This window comes from Hippopotamus amphibius, chromosome 4 (assembly GCF_030028045.1).
Source record: "Hippopotamus amphibius kiboko isolate mHipAmp2 chromosome 4, mHipAmp2.hap2, whole genome shotgun sequence".
NCBI lineage: Eukaryota > Metazoa > Chordata > Mammalia > Artiodactyla > Hippopotamidae > Hippopotamus > Hippopotamus amphibius.
In genome coordinates this window covers 99,131,225-99,154,884 of record NC_080189.1, presented here as the reverse complement: position 1 = coordinate 99,154,884, position 23,660 = coordinate 99,131,225, and the positions used below count along the sequence as shown (strand labels likewise).

Genomic DNA, 23,660 nt, shown 5'->3' with positions numbered 1-23,660 from the left:
GAATTCTGGAATGATATCCTCGATGGGTGAAATAGAGAAAAATCAAGCTTCCTTGGTGGTGCAGTGGTTAAGAACCCACCTGCCAATGCAGAACACACAGGTTCAAGTCCTGGTCCAGGAAGATCCCACATGCCTCAGAACTACTAAGCCCATGTGCCACAACTACTGAGCCTGCGAGCCACGACTACTAAGCCCACATGCTGCAAATACTGAAGCCCAGGGGCCTAGAGCCTGTGCTCCACAAGATAAGCCACCACAATGAGAAGCCCATGCACCACAACGAAGAGTAGCCCCTGATCACTGCAACTAGAGAAAGCTCACTCACAGCAACTAAGACCCAATGCAGCCAAAACTAAAAACTAAATAAATAAATAAAATAAAATTAAATTAAATTAAATTAAACTAAAAGAAATAGAGAAAAATCTACCCCATTGAGGTAGAGAGGGAGATGTTTGGCTGAGCTGGCTCGGGACTCGGGTGGTGGGGGTGGAAGGGAGGAATGAAATGAACAGTTCCCTCTGAGGGTTCCTAACCACAAGCCTGTGCTCACGTGGTTTTAGAATTAGTATTCACACTGAAAAAACTCATAGTTAAACATTTCATTTAAAGTGGCCCTCGGTGAGTAATGGCTCCACATACCTGGCAGAAGTACTAACAAACGTTCTCTTCAGGAACTCTAAGCTTTAGAGAATTTCCACAGATAAAATCTCAAGAAATATGGGATCATGATTAAAAAACAAAACACCTCTGCCAACAATCCTTCATGAAGGAGTCAGCAGAAATGATAAAAGAGCCAGGCTGGCAACCGCTGAAGATATTACAATGATCAGATACAAAACATACATTTAGTATGTCATACATTGCATGCTATAGAAGAGGAAATTGAAAGTATGTGGAGGGAATAAGAGACAATCAACATTGGCTAAATGGACTTGTTTCTAAAAGCTCTAGAAATGAGAACCACAGTACTTAAACAGTGAGCAGAGTTTCTGTTACTGTTGTTTTGCTGTTACTTTTTAAAGTAGAAAGTTTCAAATGCATACAGAAGGAGAAAGAAACCACTATAAAGATATAATCTAGCTTCAACAATTATTCAACCTTAGGTTTTTGCTTGTTTCTTTGCTTTCAAGACAGGAAGCTTTCCCTGACCTCACCTACCCAGTCTGGGTTAGTAATTCTACTAACTGCTGCCACGGCAGCCTGTATTTAACCCATCATAGCCCTTATCACACGAGAGGGTAATTGCCTGGCTTTTGTTGTTATTGTTGTTGTTTATTTGTCTCCTCAACCAGGAAGGAAACCCCCCGAGGCCAAGGATCCTGTCTGCAGCACCTGGAACAGTGCCTGGCATATAGCAGGTACTGGAAAGTATGTTTAGGATAAATGAATATCATAGAGCCATGCAAATGCTAAAAATGTTATTGGTCCCTAAAAGGCTATGCACTTGATGTTGTCACCTTGATCTTGACAGTAGCAGCTGCATCAGCAGCAAATAAGGACCAAGACAGCCAAAAGGGAATGCAGGATCCCCAGAAGCCACTCACACAATGACTGGACTCCTAGGACTCCTAGGGAGCTAAGAAAGCCCCTCTGTATTTTTTTTAAATTTTTATTTATATTTTTAAATTTATTGGCTGCATTGGGTCTTTGTTGCTGCGCGTAGGCTTTCTCTAGTTGCAAAGAGCAGGGGCTACTCTTGTTGCAAAGCACAGGCTCTAGGCTCATGGGCTTCAGTAGTTGTGGCACGTGGGCTCAGTAGTTGTGGCTCAGGGGCTCTAGAGCACAGACTTAGCAGTTTTGGTGGCAGGGCTCAGTTGCTCTGAGGCATGTGGGATCTTCCTGGAACAGGGGTCCAACCCCTGTCCCCTGCATTGGCAGGAAGATTCTTAACCACTGTGCCACCAGGGAAGCCCCACCCCTCTGTGTTTTAAGAAGCCTGAATGGACCACCTGGATCGCTCCTAAACTCATTGGTTACACTTCTCAGAATTTTTTGTGGCCTGAATTTGTGAAGCCACAGAAGTGATAGGAGGATTGATCTGCGGCCACAGTGGGAATGAATGTGTATTGTCACTTGCTGTCCTTAGGTGTGGCCCAAGGCTGCGCTGTTGTCAAGGTGAGATTCCCAGGGTTCAACCTGGCCACTCTGTGAAGTGTCCTCTCAGCTCCTCCCGGCACCCTTCTGCCGCGGGGACTCTGAGCCAGGCTGAAAGCACCCGAGGCTGGGGTCCAGGCAGAGGAAGGCTCTGCGGGTGAGGATGCTGAGCCTGGTTGCTCTGAAGCAGCCCTGGGAGGTTAGCTGTCAGGGCTTACCCTCGTGTGCTCTTCCGAATTACTCAGGTCTCTGCGTAATTACGAAAGGGAGGAAAGTCATAAAACTGGGATCAAAGAAAGGAAAAGCGCAGCCGAATCTTTGCTGGATCGTCAACGCATCTGAACAGAAGAAATCAGAGGCTCATCGGAAATCAGGTTTGGGCTTAAGGAGAACAGCTCAGGGTCTTGTAGGGGTGGGGTTAGGGAGTGGAGCTCGGATTTGGTTTGGGGGTCAGGAGGGCCACAGAGCCTCCGAGTCATTATTTAATACCACAGAAGGAGGTTCACGGGGCTGGGGATGTCGTTGGTCACTCACTCAAAAGGGTTGTGTTAAAAAGAAGGGGGGGGGGTTGTGTAATCTCAGGAGAAAGGTGTCCTGTTATTAATAATGTTTCAGGTTCCTTGAGGAACTTCACAGTCTGGATAGCAGCAGGGCTGAGAGGCAGACTCAGGGGCCTTGCTCATTAGATATGTGAAGCTGAGATAAATATCTCTGAAACCCCTTTATCTGAAGAGTTGCTCCTGGAGGAGGAGGGATATCAAAGCCGCTTCTCCGCGTGAACTGACCACGTGCCTCCAGTTCTTCATGCGCGAGTGGGACTTTCAATTCTCAAAGACATGATTCCAAAACAGCAGTTTCTCCTTATCTGTGAGTTCAGAGACCAGGCTCGTCAGCACCAAGTCCTTAAAGTTAATTAACAAAAGCAGTTTTTACAGGTCTTTCTTCCTACCTGGTAAAGACTCAGGGGAAACGTCTGTTACCCATTAGAGAAGTTCTCAGAAATGCGCAATGCCCCAGCTTGAGAACAGAGCCTTCTGCTATTGGGCTTGGAGTTTCTTTACAGCCCTCGGTTGTTTTCTAAAGGCAGAATCAAAAGGGGAGGATGGTTTGATAATCTCTCTCTTTGGGGCACTGAGAATGGAGGGCTGAAGCGGCGTCCTGAGGGAGTCAGGAATTATAAATTAACCAGCGTCCGTGACTACAAGGACTTTTGAGTGCGTGGATCTTAATAACATCCTTGGTGTGTTAATTGAGGAACCTCCTGTTTGTTCTGTTAGCAGCAAAGCCAAGAGGTTCCTGAAGTTGTTTTCTGGAGCTTCGTGGGGAGGTAGGAAGGTAGGAAGCTGCAGTCACAGAAAAGTCCTCTGCAGCTAGCCCCAGGGACTGGGGAGAGGGCAGCGGTGCTGGTTTGGGAGGTGACACCAGAGGTACCTAAGGGACCTGCTTCAAAGAGAACAGAGAGGAAGAACAGCGCAGGCTGAACTAGAGAAAGGCTGAGCAAGTTTTCCTGGCGCAGGTAACACTGCAACTCGCACATCACTGTTTAATAAATGAATGACTGAATTCATATAGTTTGGGGACTAGGAAGTTTATCAAGTCCAGCCTTTGCTTACCCCATGCGTGAATTTACTATGCATCTGTGTTTCCTAATTTCTGGACCTTTTGGTTGCAAAGGATGTCCTGCAATTCAATACAATTTTATTTAAAAGGATTGTTTCGCTCATTGCAGCTTTTTGTCATGCGTGTATTCAATGACTAATATTTAAAGAGCGACAATTTTTAGTTGTTCGTCATAACTAAATAGGTGGGGACCACTTCTCTCCAGCTCAGCGATCCTTCCCAACCTCACAGGGCAGCTTATTCCACAACTGGGCAGTTGCAGCTGTTGGTGAATATTCCTGCCTCGTTTAAGTTTCATCCTTTTTCTCAGATTTCCATTCTCTTTGTACTGTTTCTGCCCTTGAGACTTTGCAGAGGGTAGGGCTAGGATTAAAATTACTTCTTTTATAAATCTAATTAATTCTAGATATGCTGTTTGTGCATTTCTATTTTAAAATTATTTTGTCCTCCTCTTTGTAAATCTCCTAATTGGTAGAGGGAAAATCCTTTTAGGGAGAAGTTCAGCAACAGGGACTCATTGTTTTATAAACCTAGGAGCAGGCGCTGTCTGTCTCCCCTTACCCCAAGCTCCCAGAGGAGCATGGAGTCTGCATTGCCTGCCTGCTCAGATATTTTTCTGTTGGTTTGTCAGTCATGCCCTCTGTGCTGTAAGGACAGGGAGTCCAACCTGGAGGGGACTTTGAAGTCTGCGATGCAATGAATTGTTGGTGTCCCGGGAAGCATGGAGCTGTGGTTTGAGGGCATCTCAGAGCGCCGCCAGGGGTCTCTCAAGTAGGAGGCTTCTATGTGGGAAGAACCTCCTCCACCTTTTCTGCTATGAGCCTGTTTGTTGGGCCAAAGTGTAGGCTCACATTCACACCTCTTGCCTTAGGCAGCATGGTTTCCTCAGATTTAAGAACCATTGCTCATTCCAGAGCTGGGCCTTTGGACACCCACGTGGTTCTCTTGGTTTCCTGGCCACTGGCGGGCAACCAGGCTATCACTTCTCCTACAGCCCAGAGGAATTGGTAGGGACCTAAAGGCTACCAGCCTGTCTTGTACTCATCTTCACAATGAAGGGTGTACTTTCTTCTCACACTGATGTGCAGTTTGCATACAATGGGTCATTCTCAGTAGACTTGTGATTCACTACCTCCCAAAGGACTCTCACCAAGGTTTCAGCCAATAAACATTCCAGTGCCAGGTGCTGGGCTAAGGTGGGGAGGGGAAAGGTGAATAGTTCCTGTCCCCCAGGAGCTTCCAGACAGAAGGAGAGATGATGATTAGAGTAAATGTCATCAATATCATATATTTGTATTTGAAAGTCCAAAATGTTATGGGGTCACATCAGCAGTTCTGTAGGAGCTGGCAAAGGCTCTAAGAGGAGGTAATAAATAAAAGGCCCAGGGACATTAAGTAACTTTGGTCTTACACTGCTAGTAAACAAGAGCTGGAAATAAATCTAAGTCTTTCCAATGGGTTATCATCCAATCAAACATGATAAATTTTAAAGACATTTATGAACAAAGGGATGAAGGGTTTCTGAAGGGGTTTCTGAAGGAATTTCTGAGTTTGTCATGAGCAAAGGTGGAAGAAGGGCACTCTAAAAAATAGAATGTACTAGTATGTGCAGGGCTTCCCTGGTAGTGCAGTGGTTAAGAATCCACCTGCTAACACAGGGGACATGGGTTCGAACCCTGGTCCGGGAAGATCCCATGTGCTGCGTAGCAACTAAGCCTGTGTGCCACAACTATTGAGGCTGCACTCTAGAGCCTGTGAGCCACAACTACTGAAGCCCACGTGCCTAGAGCCCGTGGTCCACCACAAGACAAGCCACAGCAATGAGAAACCTGCGCACCACAATGAAGAGTAGCCTATGCTCGCCGCAACTAGAGAAAGCCCAAGTACAGCAATGAAGACCCAACACAGCCAATAAATTAATAGAAAAAATAGTATGTGCAAAGCTCAGCATGAAAAGGTTATGGTGTGTTTGGAATAGAGCAAAAAGCAGATGACGCTACAATAACTTTAGTTAGCAGCATGGAGTATGGAAAGAATAGAAGCAGACTGGAGACGGAAGAGCTAGGTAGGAGGCTGTCCCAGTAACTCGCCAAAAGCTATCAAGGGCTCAGACTAAGGAAGGAGCAGTGGGAATGAAGACGAGAAGTTGGATTCAAAAAGTATTTTAGAGGTAGCTTAAGCAGGATTTGACAATGGAATAGTTGTTGCAGGAAGATCCTGCAGTGAATGCAGTCCAGAATTTAGGAGATTTGGGGGGTGGGGGATGATGACCCATTAAATGAGATGGCAAATGCAGATGGGAAAGCAGGTTTGGGATGTTCAGAAAAAACAGTGGAAACACAGAACTGATGGCAAGTGCTGGGAGAAGCACCAAATCCATGCCTATGGGAAATGGAAGTGATGAGGATGATACTTAACTGTATCTGAAACACTTTATTCATTTTTTAAAAAAATTTTTTAAATATTTGGATTTAAACATTATTTTTTAATTAATTTTTTTGCTGCGTTGGGTCTTTGTTGCTGCACACGGGCTTTCTCTAGTTGCAGCAAGCAGGGGCTACTCTTCATTGTGGTGTGTGGACTCATTGAGGTAGCTTCACTTGTTGCAGAGCATGGGCTCTAGGCATGTGGGCTTTAGTAGTTGCGGCACACAGGCTCAATAGTTGTGGCTTACGGGCTCTAGAGAGCAGGCTCAATAGTTGTGGCGCACAGGCTTAGCTGCTCTGCAGCATGTGGGATCTTCTTGGAACAGGGCTCGAACCCATGTTCCCTGCATTGGCAGGTGGAGTCTTAGCCACTGCACCACCTAGGAAGTCCCCTCTTTATTCTTATTTTCAAAAGAAAAAACTTGAAGCAATTGTGAATATTTGGGGTGGTACACACACGTGCTTAGTTTTTGTAGTTTTTAATTTAAAAAATTAATGCTTGGTGTTATTTCTTTCAAAGAAATTAAGTAACATATCAAGCACTTGGAGTACCTACTATGTGCTTGGCACTGTTCCAGGCATGTGAGATATTTGCCCCCTACTACTAGCCTCTTCCTTTCAGAAGTTACCAGGCTGGAGTTCAGAAACAGCTTCTGGTTCCAGCTCGGCCACAGGCAAGTCACTTTTCCTGTCTGGGTCTCTTTCAGCTCTCACGATTCAATACTGCAGCTGCAACTCAGCATTCCTTATTCTCACCGAGGCGAGCCCCACAGTGCAGTCGACTGGCCTGAAATAACTCCATTCGGGGAGTGTACCTGAAGGGCTGACCTACTAAAAACGTTTTCCAAATGGTCCTTTACACCTCTGCCTCCCACCCAACCCCAGCCCAAGACAACACATTTTCCTCATGGGATTTCAAATTTGCAAGGGAATCTTGATAACTTCTTCCGTAATGGGCTCTGTCCTGATTCCAATCTAATCAACAGAAGCAACTTCCGTACTTTCCGCTTTAGGTGCTGGGGAGAGAAGAGTTAAAAACAAAAATTTCTGCCTTCAACGCCGTCTACATTCCAGTGAATGGAGACATCAAGGGAAGATAATAATTCAAGGATGACACAACGTGCCACTACAGCGCAGGGCAGCACCAGATGAATAATGAAATAGGAGTCCTCAGACTGCTGTAAAACCTAATCGCTAATCCGTAAATTCTTCCGGGTCACGGTCGGGTTACCATCCTCCTCCCGCCTGGGTTTCTTACCCCACCACGGCCCCACCTCCGGGCCCTGGCCACGCCCACACGCCTGACGTCAATTTTCCAAGCCCTGCCGCCTGGACCTAGCCTATCGGAAGCCGCAGGCGCGTTCGAGTCCCGTGAGTCGACGCGGGGCGACGGCGATGGGGCCGGGCGGCTGCGTGGCGCTGAGGCTCGGGCCGCTGCTGTGGCGCAGGGCCTTTTTCCCCGGAGCGTGGCCCGCGGCGGCCTCGGGGCCCCGGCGTCGGCTGCCGCTGGCCCTGGGGCGGCTTCCGGCGGGACCAGCGCCCGGCGGGGTCTGCCCGGCCCCCGAGCGAGCGCGCGGCCTGCACGGCGGCCCGGGCCTGCAGGAGGGGGCGGAGGGGACAGCCGGCGAGGGGCGCGCGGAGTCCGGCGCCGCAGGTACGGGCGAGGAGGAGGGAGCCGGGTCCCAGCTGAGGAGGCCGAGTTCCCCTCTTTATGCATTTTTCTTGGGGTCACAAAACTCCTACAGAGCACAACTGGAAGGGACTGCAAAGGTGGGCGGCGGCAACTTTGCATTTCGCAGTGAGACCAAGAGGTGAACTGAAGACTCCCAAACCCCAGGCGTCGGTCCGAAGGGCCACGCCGGATTCTTGGCGTCACAACCTCACCGTCCTCATCCCCCTACACACTCTTCCTGGGGTTCCGAGAAATAGACCTGTCTAGAGCGTTGGGGAGTGAGGATTCCGAGGAAGAGCCAGGGGATGGGGGCCAAGGGCTGGGTGCGTAAGAAGCGCTCATAGGAGATGGGGCCAATTCAAGGGCCCCTAATTATTGTAAGTTTTTAGAAACTTGGGAGGTGGTAAACAGGCCACACCTGTGAAAGGATAAAGTATGAGAGGAAGAGGTTAGCTACTAAGGCCTTGGGAGTCAGCTTTAGAATTTAGGAGATCTGTAGAGGGGGAAAAAAAAAGGTTTTCACAAATAACAGTTGTGATATAACCCAAATGGCATTGTAAAAAAAACTTGAGAGTTCAAAATGAGAATTGCTGTTAAAATTTTAGATGGGTAGATTTGGGGCCACAAGTCTGAGTTTCTCTCAAACGAAGGCTGTGGACCAGATACTACCTAAGAGCCCTTCCAGTTCACAGATCTAATTCTGTGACCCTTTATGGCTGGAATTCAGTTTAATACGCCCCAAAGTATTACCACCTCCCCAAACTGTGCTCCTGTTTTCCTCTCTTTGTATAGCAGTTCTCTGCTTGAGCTGTTACTCATTTACTCAAGCACTAGAACAGAAAGCCATGGTTGCTGACTGATGCTTGGTTCTACTTGTATGTGCTCATAGGAAAGGATGTGGTGGCTCTCTGTGACTTGCGCACCCTTCCCATAAAAGTTGAGCAGTGCTGTATGAAACCAGTGCCCAGGTTCAGTTTCCAGGAGACCTGGGCCCTGTTGTTTTTCAAAACATCTCAGACCTAAACTCCCTCACGGAGGAGCAGTTTCGCTGTCAGCTGCCTGCATCTCTGGGTGCATATCATGTCTGTCTTTACCTGGCCACCTGACACAAGCAAATCTTTGCATTTCAGATCATACTGGTCCCAAGTTTGACATCGATATGCTGGTTTCACTCCTGAGGCAAGAAAATGCAAGAGACATTTGTGTCATCAAAGTTCCTCCAGAAATGAAATATACAGACTACTTTGTGATTGGTAGTGGAACTTCCACTCGACACTTACATGCCATGGCCTACTACATTGTGAAAATGGTAGGATGCTTTCTTTTTCTTTGGAAGCTTTAACTTAATGGAATAGTGTAAATGCATCAGGCTGAAGTGCAACACTTAAAAACAAAACCCTTTGCGTGAGTGTTTTATGTTCTTTGATAGTGAAAGAGTTATGGGAACCAGTATCTAGCCATAGTGCGTCAGGATGTTTCACATTCTTGTCTCTTGTGACAAGAAAAAAAAATACTGAAGAAAATAACCTGAAGCAGGCTAGAAGACATTATAACCCAGAGGGATTTCTAGAGTAAAACCGTCCAGTGTGGCACCCACTAGCCCCATGTGGCTACATAATTATAAATTAAAACTAAAAATCCAGTTCTTCAGTTGTGCTAGTCATGTTTCAGGTGCTTGGTGGGCACATGTGGCTGATGGCTACTGTGCTGGATGGCACAAATATGAAACATTTCCATAGTTGCAGAAAGTTTTATTGGATAGTGCTGGCCCAGAGTTTAGTTCAAATGTTTGAGCACGTGCAGTGTTCCCAGGCACCGTGCTGGGTATTGAGGAGACAAAAATGAAAAAGATTTAGTTCTTGCCCTTCAAATTCACAGGTCTAGTTGAAGAAACAGAAGTCAGTTCATTTTCCAAGTGGACTGAATAGGAATCAGGATGAGGAAGAAAATGTACTTGGAAGCTGATGCTGATACCACTCTAGAGGGGAACATACTTCTCTCACCCTGCTGAAAACTGGTCATAGAAGGGACAGTTAAGACCAAAAGAATAGCTGGGATTGCCTAGAGAAGGGTGGTAAAATAAGGGGACTGAGAACAAAACCCTGGTGCAACATGGCAGAACAAAGGAAGATTTTTTTTTAAATGTGGGTAGTTGGAGAGACAGAGAGAACTAGGAGGACCTGGAGAAATTAAAAGAGGATCCTAGGGTCTCTGTCAGATGTAATAATAGGGCAGAGTAAGTAAGACTTAGAAGTGACCATTGGACTTGGAGATATAAAAAGAATGAGAGATTTTTCAGAGAATGTTTCTGTGGAAGAGCAAGGGAGGGGACTAGAAATTACTTTTACAAAAATTTTAGATTAGGGGGGAGAAAAATGCAAGGTTGGGAAAGTTTTGTTGTTCTTATTATTTTAAAATATACATAACATAAAACTAAACATTTTAGCCATTTTTAGGTGTACAGTTAAGTGGCATTAGTTACATTCACATAGCTATGCAACCATTACCACTGTGCACCTCCAGAACGTTTTTCATCTTTCATCTCTTGCAAAAAACTTTGTACACATTAAAAAATAAGTTCCCATTCTTCCTTCCCCGAGCCCCTTGCGTCCACCGTTCTGCTTTCTGTCTCTATGAATTTGACTACAGTAATAAGTACCTCCCTGAGTGGAATCATACTCTTATTTGTTCTTTTGTGTCTGGCTTGTTTCACTTAGCATAATATTTTCCAAGGTGTTGTAGCGTGTGTCAGAATGTCCTTTTTAAGGCTGAACATTTATTTTATTTTTTAGGTTTTTTATTTTATTTATTTATTTATTTATTGGCTGCACTGGGTCTTTGTTGCTGCACACGGGCTTTCTCTAGTTGCGGAGAGCAGGGGCTACTCTTCGTTGTGGTGCGCGGGCTTCTCATTGCCCTGGCTTCTCTCATTGTCGAGCACAGGCTCTAGGTGCAGAGGCTTAGTTGCTCTGCGGCATGTGGGATCTTCCTGGAGCAGGGATTGAACACGTGTCCCCTGCATTGGCAGGCAGATTCTTAAACCTAGGAAGTCCCTGAACATTTATTTTAATGTATGTATACACCACAGTTTATCTTATTCACCCATTGGTGGGCATTTGGGTTGCTTCCACATTTTGGCTGTTGTGAATAATGCTGCTGTAAGCATGAGTGGAGATACAGCTGTTCACATCCCTGCTTTTAATTTCAAAAGTGGAATTGCCAGATCATGGTAATTCTGTGTTTAATTTTTTGAGGAACCATCATTGTCTTTTACATAGCAGCTGTACCACTTTACATTCCCACCAGCAATGCTCAAGTGTTCCAATTTCTCCACATCCTCACCACTTGTTATTTTCTGGTTTGTTGATAGTAGCCATCCTAATGGGCATGAAGTGGTACTCATTGTGGTTTTGATTTGCATTTTCCTAATAATTAGTGAGGTTGAGAATCTTTTCACGTGGTTATTAGCCATTTGTGTATCTACGTAGAAATGCCTATTCCAGTCCTTTGCCCATGTTTTGTTTTGTTTTGTTTTGGCTGCACTGGGACTGAACTCGGGATCTTTTTCGTTGTGGCATGCATGCATGCGAAATCTGGTTCCCCAACAAGGGATCGAACGCAGGTCCCCTGCATTGGGAGTGCAGAGTCTTACCCACTGCATCACCAGAGATGTCCCCCTTCGCCCTGTTTTAATCGGGTTTTTTTTTTTTTATTGTGAAGTTGTAGGAGTTCTCTGCATATTCTGGATATAAATCCCAGGTCATATATGTGATTTGCAGTTATTTTCTCCCATTCTGTAGGTTGCTTTCTTATTTTCTGGATAGTGTCCTTCGATGCACAAAAGTTTTTAATTTTTCTGTTGTTGCCTTTGGTCTCATATCCAAGAAATCATTGCCAGCACTGCCAAATCCAATGTCATGAAGCTTTTCCACTGTGTTTTTCTTTTTTGGCTGCACCATGCGGCATGCAGTATCTTAGTTCCCTGACCAGGGATGGAACTTGCACTCCCTACGGTGGAAGCACAGAGTCTTAACCGCTGGATCGCCAGGGACATCCCTCCACTGTGTTTTTTCGAGGAGTTTTACAGTTTTAGCTTTCATGTTTAGGTCTGGGTGTTTGTTTTTTAATATATTTATTATTTATTTATTGGCTGCATTAGGTCTTTGTTGCTGCACGCGGGCTTTCTCTGGTTGCAGAGAGTAGGGGCTACTCTTTGTTGCAGTGCGTAGGCTTCTCAGTGCAGTGGCTTCTTTTGTTGTGGAGGATGGGCTCTAGATGCATGGGCTTAAGTAGTTGTGGCACGTGGGCTCAATAGTTGTGGCTCTCAGGCTCTAGAGTGCAGGCTCTATAGTTGTGGCACACCAGCTTAGTTGCTCAGCAGCATGTGGGATCTTCCCAGACCAGGGCTCAAACCCGTGTCCCCTGCATTGGCAGGCGGATTCTTAACCACTGCACCACCAGGGAAACCCCCATGTTTAGGTCTTTGAGTTAGTTTTTGTAGATGGTGTAAGTTAAGACTGCAACTTCTTTCTCTTGCATGTAGATATCTAGTTTTCCTAGCACCATTTGTTTTGAAGGACTGTCTTTCCCTATTGAATGGACTAGGCACCCTTGTTGAAAAATCATTTGACCATATGGGCTCTTTATTTCATTGGTCTATAAGTCTGTCTTGATCACTGTTTTGATTACTGTAGCTTTGTAGTAAGTGTTTAAATCAGGAAGCTTGAGATCTTCAACTGTGCTCTTCTTTTTCAAGATTGTTTTTGGCTATTTGGGGTCCCTTTAGATTATGTATAAACTTTAGGATGGATTTTTCTATTTCTACAAAAAAAAGTCATTGGGATTTTGATAGGGATTGATTATATTGAATCTGTAGAGAAAGTCTTAACAATATTGTATTCCAATTCATGGATACAGAGTGTCTATTGGTGTCATCTTTGCAAGGTTCTGTAGTTTTCAGTATACAAGTCTTGATCCCCTGGTTCTGTTTGTTTTTTTTTTTATTATTTAATTATAAAATTCACCCATTTTAGAAAATTTTTTTTTTTTTATTTTTTTTTGTCTGCCTTGGGTCTTTGTTGCTGTGCCTAGGCTTTCTCTAGTCGTGGCAAGTGGGAGCTACTCTTTGTTGCAGTGTGTGGGCTTTTCAATGCGGTGGCTTCTCTTGTTGCAGAGCATGGGCTCTAGGTGTGCAGGCTTCAGTAGTTGTGGCACACGGGCTCTAGAGCACAGGCTCAATAGTTGTGGTGCATGGGCTTAGTTGCTCTGTAGCATGTGGGATCTTTCTAGCCCAGGGATCGAACCCATGTCCTCTGCATTGGTAGGCAAATTCTTAACCACTGCACCACCAGGGAAGTCCAGTTCTGTTTATTACTAAATATTTTATCCTTTTTGATTGTGTTATAAATGGAATTGCTTTCTTAATTTCTTTTTCAGGTTGCTTATTAAGTGTACAGAAACAAAGCTGATTTGGGGGTGTTGATCTAATATCCTACAACTTTGCTAAATTTATTTCTTCTAACAGGTTTTTTGGGTGCAATCTTTAGTTTTCTATGTATAAGATCATGTCATCTGCAGACTGAGATAATTTTATTTCTTCCTTTCCAATTTGGTTACTTTTTTCTTTTCTTTTCCCTTGCTCTAATTGCCATGGCTAGAACTTCCAATACTATGTTGAATAGAAGGTGGCAAAGTGGGCATTCTTGTCTTCTTCCTGATCTGAGACGAAAAACTTTCAGATTTTTTACCATTGAGTATGATGATAGCTAATAGCTGTGAGCTTTTTGTATAGGGCCTTTATTATCTTGAGGTAGATTTTTTGTTTCTTGTTTTTTTTTTTTTTTTTTTAATCTTTAGTGAATTTTTATCATGAAAGGGTAGTGAATCTTGTCAAATGCTTCTGCACAGATTTAAAATGATCCTATGGGTTTTGTCCTTCATTTTGTGAATGTGGTTTATTACATTGATTGATTTTCATGTGGAACCATCCTTACATTCCAGGAATAAATCCCATGTGGTCTTGTATATAATTCTTTTAATGTGGTGTTGAATTTGGTTTGCTAGTATTTCATTCAGGATTTTTCCATCAATATTCATCAAGGATATTAGTCTGTAGTTTTTTTTCTCTTTTTTTAAAATCATTTATTTATTGGCTGCATTGGGTCTTTGTTGCTGCGCACGGACTTTTTCCAGTTGCGGAGAGTGGGGCTACTCTTCATTGTGGTGTGTGGGCTTCTCATTGTGGTGGCTTCTCTTGCTGCACAGCATGGGCTCTAGGCGCATGGGCTTCAGTAGCTGTGGCACAGGCTCAATAGTTGTGGCTCACAGGCTCTAGAGCACAGGCTCAGTAGTGGTGCACAGGCTTACTTGCTCTGCAGCATGTGGGATCTTCCTGGCCCAGGGGTTGAACCCACGTCCCCTGCATTGGCAGGCGGATTCTTAACCACTGCACTACCGGGGAAGCCCCTGTAGTTTTTTCTTAAGTGTCTTTTTCTGGCCTTGGTATCAGGTTAATGCTACTCCCATAAAATAATTTAGGAAGTATTCCCTCCTCTTTAGTTTTTTGTTAAGAGTTTTAGAAAATATTGTGTCAGCTTATATTTAAGTATTTGGTAGAACTCACCAGTGAAGCTGTGTGGTCCAGGGCTTTTCTTTGCTGGGAGGTTTTTTCTTTCCTTCCTCTCTGTGTTCTTTTCCCCACACATCCCTCCACCCTTTCTTTTGAGGTATAATTGTATTGGGAGGTTTTTGGTTAATGACTCAATCCTGATGCTATTACAGAATAGGCCTATTCATACTTTTTTCATGACTCAATCTTGGTAGGTTGTCTGTTTCGAGGAACTTATCCATTTATTCTGGGTTTTCTGGTTTGTTAGTTCTCTCATCTCCTTGTTTCTGATTTTAGTTATTTGGTTTTTTGGTTTTGTTTTTTGTCTTATTTTGTCAATTTTGTTGATTTTTTTGAAAAACAAAATCTTGGTTTCATTGATTTGTCTATTTTGTTTTTCCTTTGATCATTGATTTCTTCCTTCTGCCAGCTTTAAGTTTAATCTATTCTTCATTTCCTAGTTTTTTTTTTTAATTGGAGTATAGTTGATTTACAGTGTTCTTAGTTTCAGGTGTGCAGCAAAGTGAATCAGTTATACATATACATGTATCCACTCTTTCCATGAAAGTCATTACAGAGTATTGTGTAGTTACCTGTGCTATACAATAGGTCCTTATTAGTTACCAATTTTATATATAGTGGTGTGTATATGGCAGTCCTGATCTCCTAGTTTATCACACACACACACACCCCCACCCTGGAAACAATGTTTGTTTTCTACATCTGTGACTCTATTTCTGTTTTGTAAATAAGTTCACTTGTATCACTTTTTTTAGATTCCACATGTGATACATGTATTTGTCTCTGTCTGACTTCACTCAGTATGATAATCTCTAGGTCCATCCACGTTGCTGCAAATGGCATTATTTCATTCTTTTTTTTATGGCTGAGTAATATTCCATTATGTATATATGTAGCACATCTTCTTTATCCACTCCTCTGTCAATCAACATTTAAGTTGCTTCCATGTCCTGGCTATTGTAAATAGTGCTGCAGTGAACATTGGGATGCATGTGTCTTTTTGAATTATAGTTTTCTCTGGATATATACCCAGGAGTGGGATTGCTAGATTATAAGGTAATTCTATATTTAGTTTTTTAAGGGACCTCCATACTGTTCTCAGTAATGATTGTTCCAATTTATATTCCCACCAACAGTGTAGGAGGGTTCCCTTTTCTCCACACCCTCTCCAGCATTTATTATTTGTAGATTTTTTGATAATGCATTTCTTAGTTTTTTAAGGTATAAATTCATGTTGTTGATTTGGGGATTTTTTTCATGGAAGTATATATAGCTGTAAATTTTCTACTTAGTGATGCTCTCACTGCATTCTGTAGGTTCATTTTTGTCAAGATTTTTTCTAATTTCCTTTGTGGTTTCTTTTGACCAATTGTTTAAGGTAATAAAACAATTGATTTCCACATATTTGTGGATTTTCTAATTTTCCTTCTGTTGACTTCTAGTTCATTTCATTGTGAAGAGAAGATATGCTCTGAGCTCAATCTTTAAATTTATTAAGACTTGTTTTGTGGCCTGCATATCCTGGAGAACGTTCCATGTGCACTTGAGAAAAATGTGTATTCTGCTGTTGTTGGGTAGAATGTTCTGTTAATGTCCATTAGGTCCAATTGGTCTGTAGTGTTGTTCAGGTTCTCTGTTTCCTTACTGATGTTCTGTCTGGTTGTTTTATCCTCTAATGAACATGGGGTATTGAGTCTCCTATATTAGTGGATTGCCATCTACTTCTCCCTTCAATTTTGTCAATGTTTGTTTCATATATTTAGGAGCTCCGATTTTTGGTGCATGTTTACAATTGTTATATCATCTTAGTTGGTTGACCTTTTTATCATTATGTAATGTCCTTGACTTGTAATAAAGTATTTTTTTCCAACATTAGTCTGTCTTTCGTTTTAGACCACTCATGGAATCTGCTGGGAATAGAGATTATGGGATGATAAAATCCCATTAACATTGTCATGAAGGTAGATGAGATGGAATCATTAGAACTGAGCCTTAAAACAAGAAGGCAGCATCTGCCTTGCCTGAGAGTGAAGGGAAGCTGGGATGGACAGAAGGGATCACATAGGTGAGAACTGGATACTGAGTGAGCTTATTAGGCCTGTCTGCCTTGTAGGCACCGTTGTGAATGAGTAAGGTGGCCCTGTCAGAAGGGTTTGGGCAGGAGTATTCAGGAGGGAGGTGTAGTAGGTAGCTAGGATTTAAGGGGGAAATAGTGTCCATGTGTTATTAAGGGGTATGGTGTAGCTGTGAGGAATGCAAAGGCCAGTTCCCAAATGAAGGCCAAGAAAAATACCCCCAGATCCTCAATAAGAACAGAGATTTCCCCCATCCTCTTCCCTTTTAATATATGACCTGGCTTTTTTCAGTACAAATACCTGAAATGTAAAAGTGAGCCTCATGTTAAGATCGAAGGGAAGGACACTGATGACTGGCTCTGTGTGGACTTTGGTAAGTTATTTTGGCACATTGTACAGATAAATATTTGATAGTACCTTAATCTTGAACCATTTTCTGTTGTAAAAGGATTGAGATCTGAGTTTTTCCACGTAAAATTTTTGAAATATGTTTAACAAGTTTTCTTTAATTATGACCCAATTGGTCTTATTCACATGTGAAATCCTTATCTTACCAGGTATGTATATAAGTAGATATATAGGTCAGAAAGCTGGTGGAGAACAGGTTGAATAACAGGGGAGAGATCCCCTAATGGTGGTGGAAGGTGCCTTGGGGTACACATAACCTTGGCCTTAATTAGGAACAGGGAAGGACAAGAGCAGAGGACTGGAATTTTGAGAAGACAAATCTGTGTATTAATACATACATAGTTTCAAAGTATTTTCCCACATGATACTTATTATAAAGAGGAAAAACAGTAACTGTGAAGAACGTGAAGAGTCTAAGATTTTGTCTTTCTCCTAAGCTAACAAGTTGGTGCAATCAGGGTTTGATGAAGCACAGTTTGTTACTCAGCAATAGCAGTAGCCAGCATCAGGCAGCATTTTTGCACCAGGTTCTCTGAGCAACATAGGACCAGATGACACCTGCACACAAAGTTCTAAGAGAAGAGCCCTGAGATTAGAGTATCCACATCTTTTATAATGGGCAAGAAGCAGGCCTGCATCTTCTCTGGTGGAAAACCCTTTTTCTGCCAAGGCTGTAAGTCAGGGTTTCTCAGCCTTGTCACTATTTTCTGCCAGGCAATGCGGGTGGGGAGGGATGTTCTGTGCCTTGTTGGATGCTTAGCCGCATCCCTCCTCCTCTTCATCCCCCAACTGTGAAAATCAAGTGTCCCTGATTGATTGAGAACCACTGCTGTAAGCAAACTTGCCCTTTGCTCTGGAGGGAGACAGTATTTCTGAGAATATTCACCAACCTCCTTAAAAATACAGTCCAGAACAAGAGCCTGTCAGTGCTTTGCTCACAGGCTGTGCAGAAATGCGAAACGCTTGGAGGACTGCCTCCCAAGCAAAACCTGACAGCTCCCCTTTAGTCACTGTAGATAAAGTTACCATCACGAGTAATGTTACGTAGTGACAAAAGCACAGTATCAATTCTGCGGTATTTTTGCTGGATGGAGTCCACAATTTGCATTTCTAATGAGCTCTCAGGTAATGCTAATCTGGGGTTCACACTTTGAGAACCACTGCTCTAAATTGTCACAGAGGTATGTGAGATCACAAGGATAAAAGCAAATGAACTGCTTTGTCATTGTAATTTTTCTCTGTCCTTGATAGGCAGCATGGTGATTCATTTGATGCTTCCAGAAACCAGAGAAACCTACGAATTGGAGAAATTATGGACCCTACGTTCTTATGATGATCAGTTAGCTCAGATACCACCTGAGACCTTACCTGAAGACTTCATTCTTGGAATAGAAGATGACACTTTATCTCTGACTCCTGTGGAGTTCAAATGTGAATAAAATGATATGAACTGCTTAAGTCATTTCATATTCGGATTGAGTCACTTCTTACAACTCCTAAACCCCACCTAGTTGGTTGTTGTCAAAACAAGTCTTATCTGTGGGCACTAATCCTAACTGATACATGGAAATTGTAGGTAAGTGAGCTAATACTCACACCACAAATCAGTATGTTCAAACTAAAATATATTGTCTTTATTCCTGAGATCCCAGCAGGATTTCCTGCAAGTTGCATTGGCCCCTGTGTTTCACTTAAGCTGTGTGCTCAGAGTTTAAATCTCATTCTGTAGAATGGAATAACCAAAAATTAAAAAAATAAAGCAGAACACACAACCACCCCACTGGTCCTGTGACTTAAAACCTTTAGTTCTCAGTTCATATGCAACAGTATTATCAAGGTTCACAGTAAAGACACTAGTAGATACTGGTGCCTACCTTGAGACTGACATAGTATTACTAAAAATCTAAGTTTATACTTTGACCAAATTCAGGACATTCACATTAATTTGAAAAGCCAAAAATAAAACATACTACCAAGCTGCACCTAGTAATGAAACACTTTATTCTGCATCAAGGTATCTGGAAAATGAAGCTGCGTTTGGGGCACATTACAGATGAGGAATGATCCATGTGCGGTGAGTACAAAACTCAGTTACAGAATTACTTCCTAGTAGTACCAGATACTCCATTACCAATGCTTAATTGAAAGGAAAACATGATTTGCCACACTAGAAGGCTAGAAGTGAAATATGGCAGAATTTAAACAGGCAGATATAAATGTAGCACCTATCTGTATTTTTAAAAAAAAGTTGGAAAAATCAAATACTGAGGAAGAGCTCTGGCCTTAAGCACATTTTACCCAAAATCCAACCAGAAAGCCAGTCCATTACTTTTTTTTTTTCTTTCAAGCAATTCATTGTATGGAAAAAAAATGATGAATGCTAGATGAATTCAGTGACAAAAAGGGCACTTTTTGGCTAAAACTACAAAATAAACTGGTTTTCTGAAAACATTTAGGAAAACATTTCAAGTCACTTTCAAAATGTTTAACTGATACAGTGATCTTCAGAAAAACTTATCTACTCTGTGTAGAAATTCATCTTGAAGTACAAATGAAGTAAATGATTTAAGGGTTATTAATATATGTCCTTCAGATCAGTATAATATGATGACTGATCATTTGATGAACAAAAGCAACATGGTTCTGAGAGCAGTGTGGCCTTGGAGACCACCCACACCCACCTAATTGTACACACCAGGCTTTGCCATCAAGTTAAGGAATGGGCAGATGCGTTCCGTATCGAAGGTTAAATGTATCACACTCAAATTATATTCCAAAAGTCGTTCCTGTATTTTTCTACTTTTGACTTATAACTGGTTGCAGAGAATACAGAAATCCTGCTGCATTTTATGTAATATTTTAGGTGGCCTTTCATTTTCTTGATTTATCATTGCTTAAAATCTTCAAAATAGCTTAGTATGAGGCTCATGACAGTGCCTGGCACATGGAGATGTAGCCTTTTTATTGCCTTTAAACACTGTCATATACCATCTGACTGCCCCATTGATCTTCACAAAGCAATTCTTTTGGGGTCTGCTTCAAGCATAGACCAACTGGTCTGAAGTGTATTGGCAAACTAAGCATCCTGTAAGGCAAGCTAAAGCTTTCTTCTTGCCAATCAATGTAAAGTTCACAGGGGCTGCATGTCTCCATAGATACACTTGCTTTACGTAGTGATAGTCAAAAGCACAAAGCATTTATGCATTCAATCACGTAGCTAGACAGAAAAACTGAAGTCTCCTGAAGCCATTTAAAACTAGCCGTTCCAAAACCTCCTGCAACCACTTTGCTCTGCTAGTACCATCAAAAACTTCCCTACCATAAACCAAAAATATATGGTATTTGCTGCTCTCCAAATATAGGCACTGCTCCTTATCACTGAACATTTATTGGATTTTCCAACTCATAACTGTCAAAAGCCTCAAAACACCTGAAATTAATGTTTCCAGCTTTACCGTCACCAGCCAGAAGTAAATTTTTTTTCTCAGTTTGCCTGTTAGCTAATTAAATTTTATTTTTTAAAAAACAGTTGGACTTATAAAGTATATAAAATTTTCAGAAAAAAACAAAACAATTTTGCTTTCATTGCATTACTGAATACCTGAGGTAGTTGAGTAAAAATGCACGTTTAATACCCCTGCCAACACCATTCAGCACTTCCCTTAGGTTATTTGCGTTAGTGTTAGATAAAACTGAGAAGTTTTTCTATGCTAATAGCTTAACATTTAAGTTCTTGTAATAATTCTGTTCTGATCCAATTTTAACAATTGGACTTAGGAGCAATCTATCTTTATTTATTTGAATTTAGTGAATGCACCATTAAGCCAATTTCTGGCGTTATGGGGGAATGAATACTAAGAAAAATTAGAATATTTGTTATACTGAGAATACAACAAAAGGGAAGTGCAGAGCTCCTCTCTTTCCCTCCTCCCCATTTTTTTTTTTTTTTAAAGCTGGGTGTCATACATTTCAGAGAGCATAAAGTATACATTCTCACAGAGACAGGAGTTCAAAAGTTGCCTGGTCCTCAGAAACAACTGGCTAGGTAAAAACTTGTGCATGTGATTCTGGATAGGGGTTCAGCGCCCATCTGTTGGTTAAGCAATCTGTCTTTGGTTTGGCATCTGCCTCTGTGGTGGGCTGTTTCCTGAGCCTTCACTTCCGTCTTGACTGAGGTGGTCCACTTTGCAGAGCTTTCTGCTGTTGGTGCTGCTTTACCTGAGTCAGAATTTCCTGAATTTTTCTCTGGGCAACCTGCAAAAGGAGAGAGCTCTGAAATTTCTGCCTGAGCAAATGTCACCAAAAGTTATTTTACTCTTTCATTTCAACAACTTCAAATTAAAATTTATTTGAAGATTAAAGATACATACTAATTAATTTAGTTTTCTAACAGAGTCTCTGAAATCACCTGCTAAAAGGAAGATTAAAAGTGTTAAGCACCAAACAGCCTTAAATATTTATGTGGCATGGGGACACCCACAGAAGGATTGCTTCCAGGTGGGAAAGAAGCAGAAGAGAGCGTTTGTCACACGAGAGCCCACTTGCCTGGCAAGCATAGAAGTGACCAGTTATTTTGACGACCACTTGGTCATTCTCATCAGGTGTCTGGTCACGAGGGACAACAACTTCTGCACTCGACAAATTCTGGAGCTCATTCACCTGAAGGAGATAAATACAAATCACGTTAAGTGGAGCTGATGAGTTTTTTTAAAACTAAACTACCATTTCCTGAGCACTTACTATGTACCAAAATACTGAGCTAAAGTTTTATAAATCTCATCTAATATACTTAAGAATTCTGTCTGCTTATTAGTGTTTTCCCCATTTCAAGATAATTAAAACTAAGCCTTAGTCAAAGAAACTGACTCACCCACAGTTACATAAGTTAATGACAAAGCCAGATTCAAACCCTGAAAATCTGATTCCAAAATACACACTTTCAATCACTTCAAAATCATGAATAGCTTTGAAAACGACTTGGAGGTTACGTGTGTTAAAGAGAAACTGGAAACCATTTGCTTTTTTCAGTTACAGAGGTTTAAGTTATAAAAGTAGATGAAATTTTAAGTTTTCTTTTCATGTCATTGTTTACACAATAAAAGTAAAAAGCTGATATATATATATCAACAGAAAAATGTGAAATGCCCCTTATAAATATGAGACAGTCCTCTCACACAAAGTGGTCTGAAAGAGAGGCAACTGCTTTCACAAGCAGCTGACACCAACTCTCAGGAGGAACAAAAGACAGTCTTCTCCAAACCTTGGCCCAGACGGTCCTGCTTTATAAGTTAGCCAAAATTCAGGGACTTGGAACTCCTAAGTACCTTTCAATGCTTTCCCTTTCATACCACTGCACAGGTTTTGCTGAAGTACTTGCCGTTTTGCCTCCTTTTCCAATAACTCTGCCAGCAGCAAAGGATGGCACTCTGATGTGAGCTTCAAGTTTCACCTCCTCTTTAGGACTAACAAAGTTTTCTTCTTTAATTTTTCCATAAATTCTTCCCTGAGCCTACAGATGAGAACATATCCTATCAGTGTCTCAGTGTCATTCATGTAGGAAACACAAAAAGGTCCATCAGCTTTAAGGATGAGCTGGGTGCACTGGCACAGCCCTCTGCAGGGACACATCTGCATCTGATAGATCGTGGAACACTGCACAAGACACGGGAAAGTAAGGAAGCCCTGTGAAGGCAGACAACAAGAATGTGCATCACAGATGATGCGACTGAATGATTGATGAAGGAAGAGTAAACCATATTCTTCTGATGAAAACAGCTAAAGGCAATAAATCAGTAGTCAGCCTGACTAAAATAAATGTTTGCAAATGAGCATTTGCTGTCTGATCTTGAACGGTGAAACTCTCGGCTAGCGATAAGATAGTAACTGCATTTTTCTTGAGTAAAAGAGACTGTGAACTGGCACAACAGTGTAAAGCTATTATTATACTCCAATAAAGACTGAAATAAGTAAATAAATATTTAATGGTTAAAAAAAAGAGAGAAAGAGAAACACTGGATGAACTACAGAGCCACGTAGGCCAGGCTCACAAGGAGCCAAGCTCGTGTCTAAATGGGCCAGCAAGCGATAGTTTTATTTAAACATTTCTTCATCTTAGCCAGATGGTTTCTGCTTTGACTAAGGCTACAAAATCAAGTTAACATACACACCTGATAGTTACAGTCAAATCTATCCTTCACTTGCTGCATACAACAGAAGTTATATGTAATAAACCTCTCCTATTATGTAGAGCCATTAATTTGCTCTGGTATATACCAAAGGAAAAAGAAGTCAGAGTTGCTTTCATCCAACAAGCTGCCACAGCAGAGAACAAAAAAGTACCCAATACATTTTCAATGGCGCAGAAATGATAAGCTCATTTTAGCGGGTTATAGACCCAAAAAAATCCACCTTAATACCCTATATTCCATTCACCCTCAAAGCCTCAAGCCACAGATGTAGCTATTAACAAAGGACACAAGGGATATACACTGTCCTCCAAGACAAGGTCCTGAATTCAGAAGAACATATATGGGCTAGGAGGTTTACTATTACTTAGATCTCTAAAATAAAAGCATTTATTTGTGTAAGTATCACTGATCACATAAATGACATTTAAGCATTACAGCCTTTCTTAATGTCCCATTTAAGACAACTGTACAACACAGGCGTTGGAAGATAGATGGAAACAAACTCTGCATTCCCCCACATATAAGCATTATAAAACTTGCAGGATAGTA

The 23,660-nt window shown here is 42.0% G+C and overlaps 2 protein-coding genes across 3 annotated transcripts in view; one reads left to right on the top strand and one right to left on the bottom strand.

The window, feature by feature from the left end:
* The first annotated feature begins 7,505 nt into the window (after positions 1 to 7,505).
* Positions 7,506 to 18,390, top strand: MALSU1 (mitochondrial assembly of ribosomal large subunit 1). The gene is made up of 4 exons (XM_057733056.1): positions 7,506 to 7,794; positions 8,943 to 9,121; positions 16,807 to 16,888; positions 18,175 to 18,390. The coding sequence occupies exons 1-4, from the start codon at positions 7,536 to 7,538 to the stop codon at positions 18,360 to 18,362; spliced, it is 708 nt and encodes a 235-aa protein (XP_057589039.1). The 5' UTR covers positions 7,506 to 7,535; the 3' UTR covers positions 18,363 to 18,390.
* A 2,688-nt stretch (positions 18,391 to 21,078) lies between these two features.
* Positions 21,079 to 23,660, bottom strand: part of IGF2BP3 (insulin like growth factor 2 mRNA binding protein 3) — a 131,001-nt gene continuing 128,419 nt past the window's right edge. For both annotated transcript variants that reach the window (XM_057733057.1, XM_057733059.1), the window contains exons 13-15: positions 22,301 to 22,432; positions 21,469 to 21,582; positions 21,079 to 21,177 (exon numbers count right to left, since the gene is read on the bottom strand). In XM_057733057.1, coding sequence (XP_057589040.1) covers positions 21,079 to 21,177; positions 21,469 to 21,582; positions 22,301 to 22,432 — 345 coding nt within the window. The remainder of the gene's footprint in view (positions 21,178 to 21,468; positions 21,583 to 22,300; positions 22,433 to 23,660) is intronic.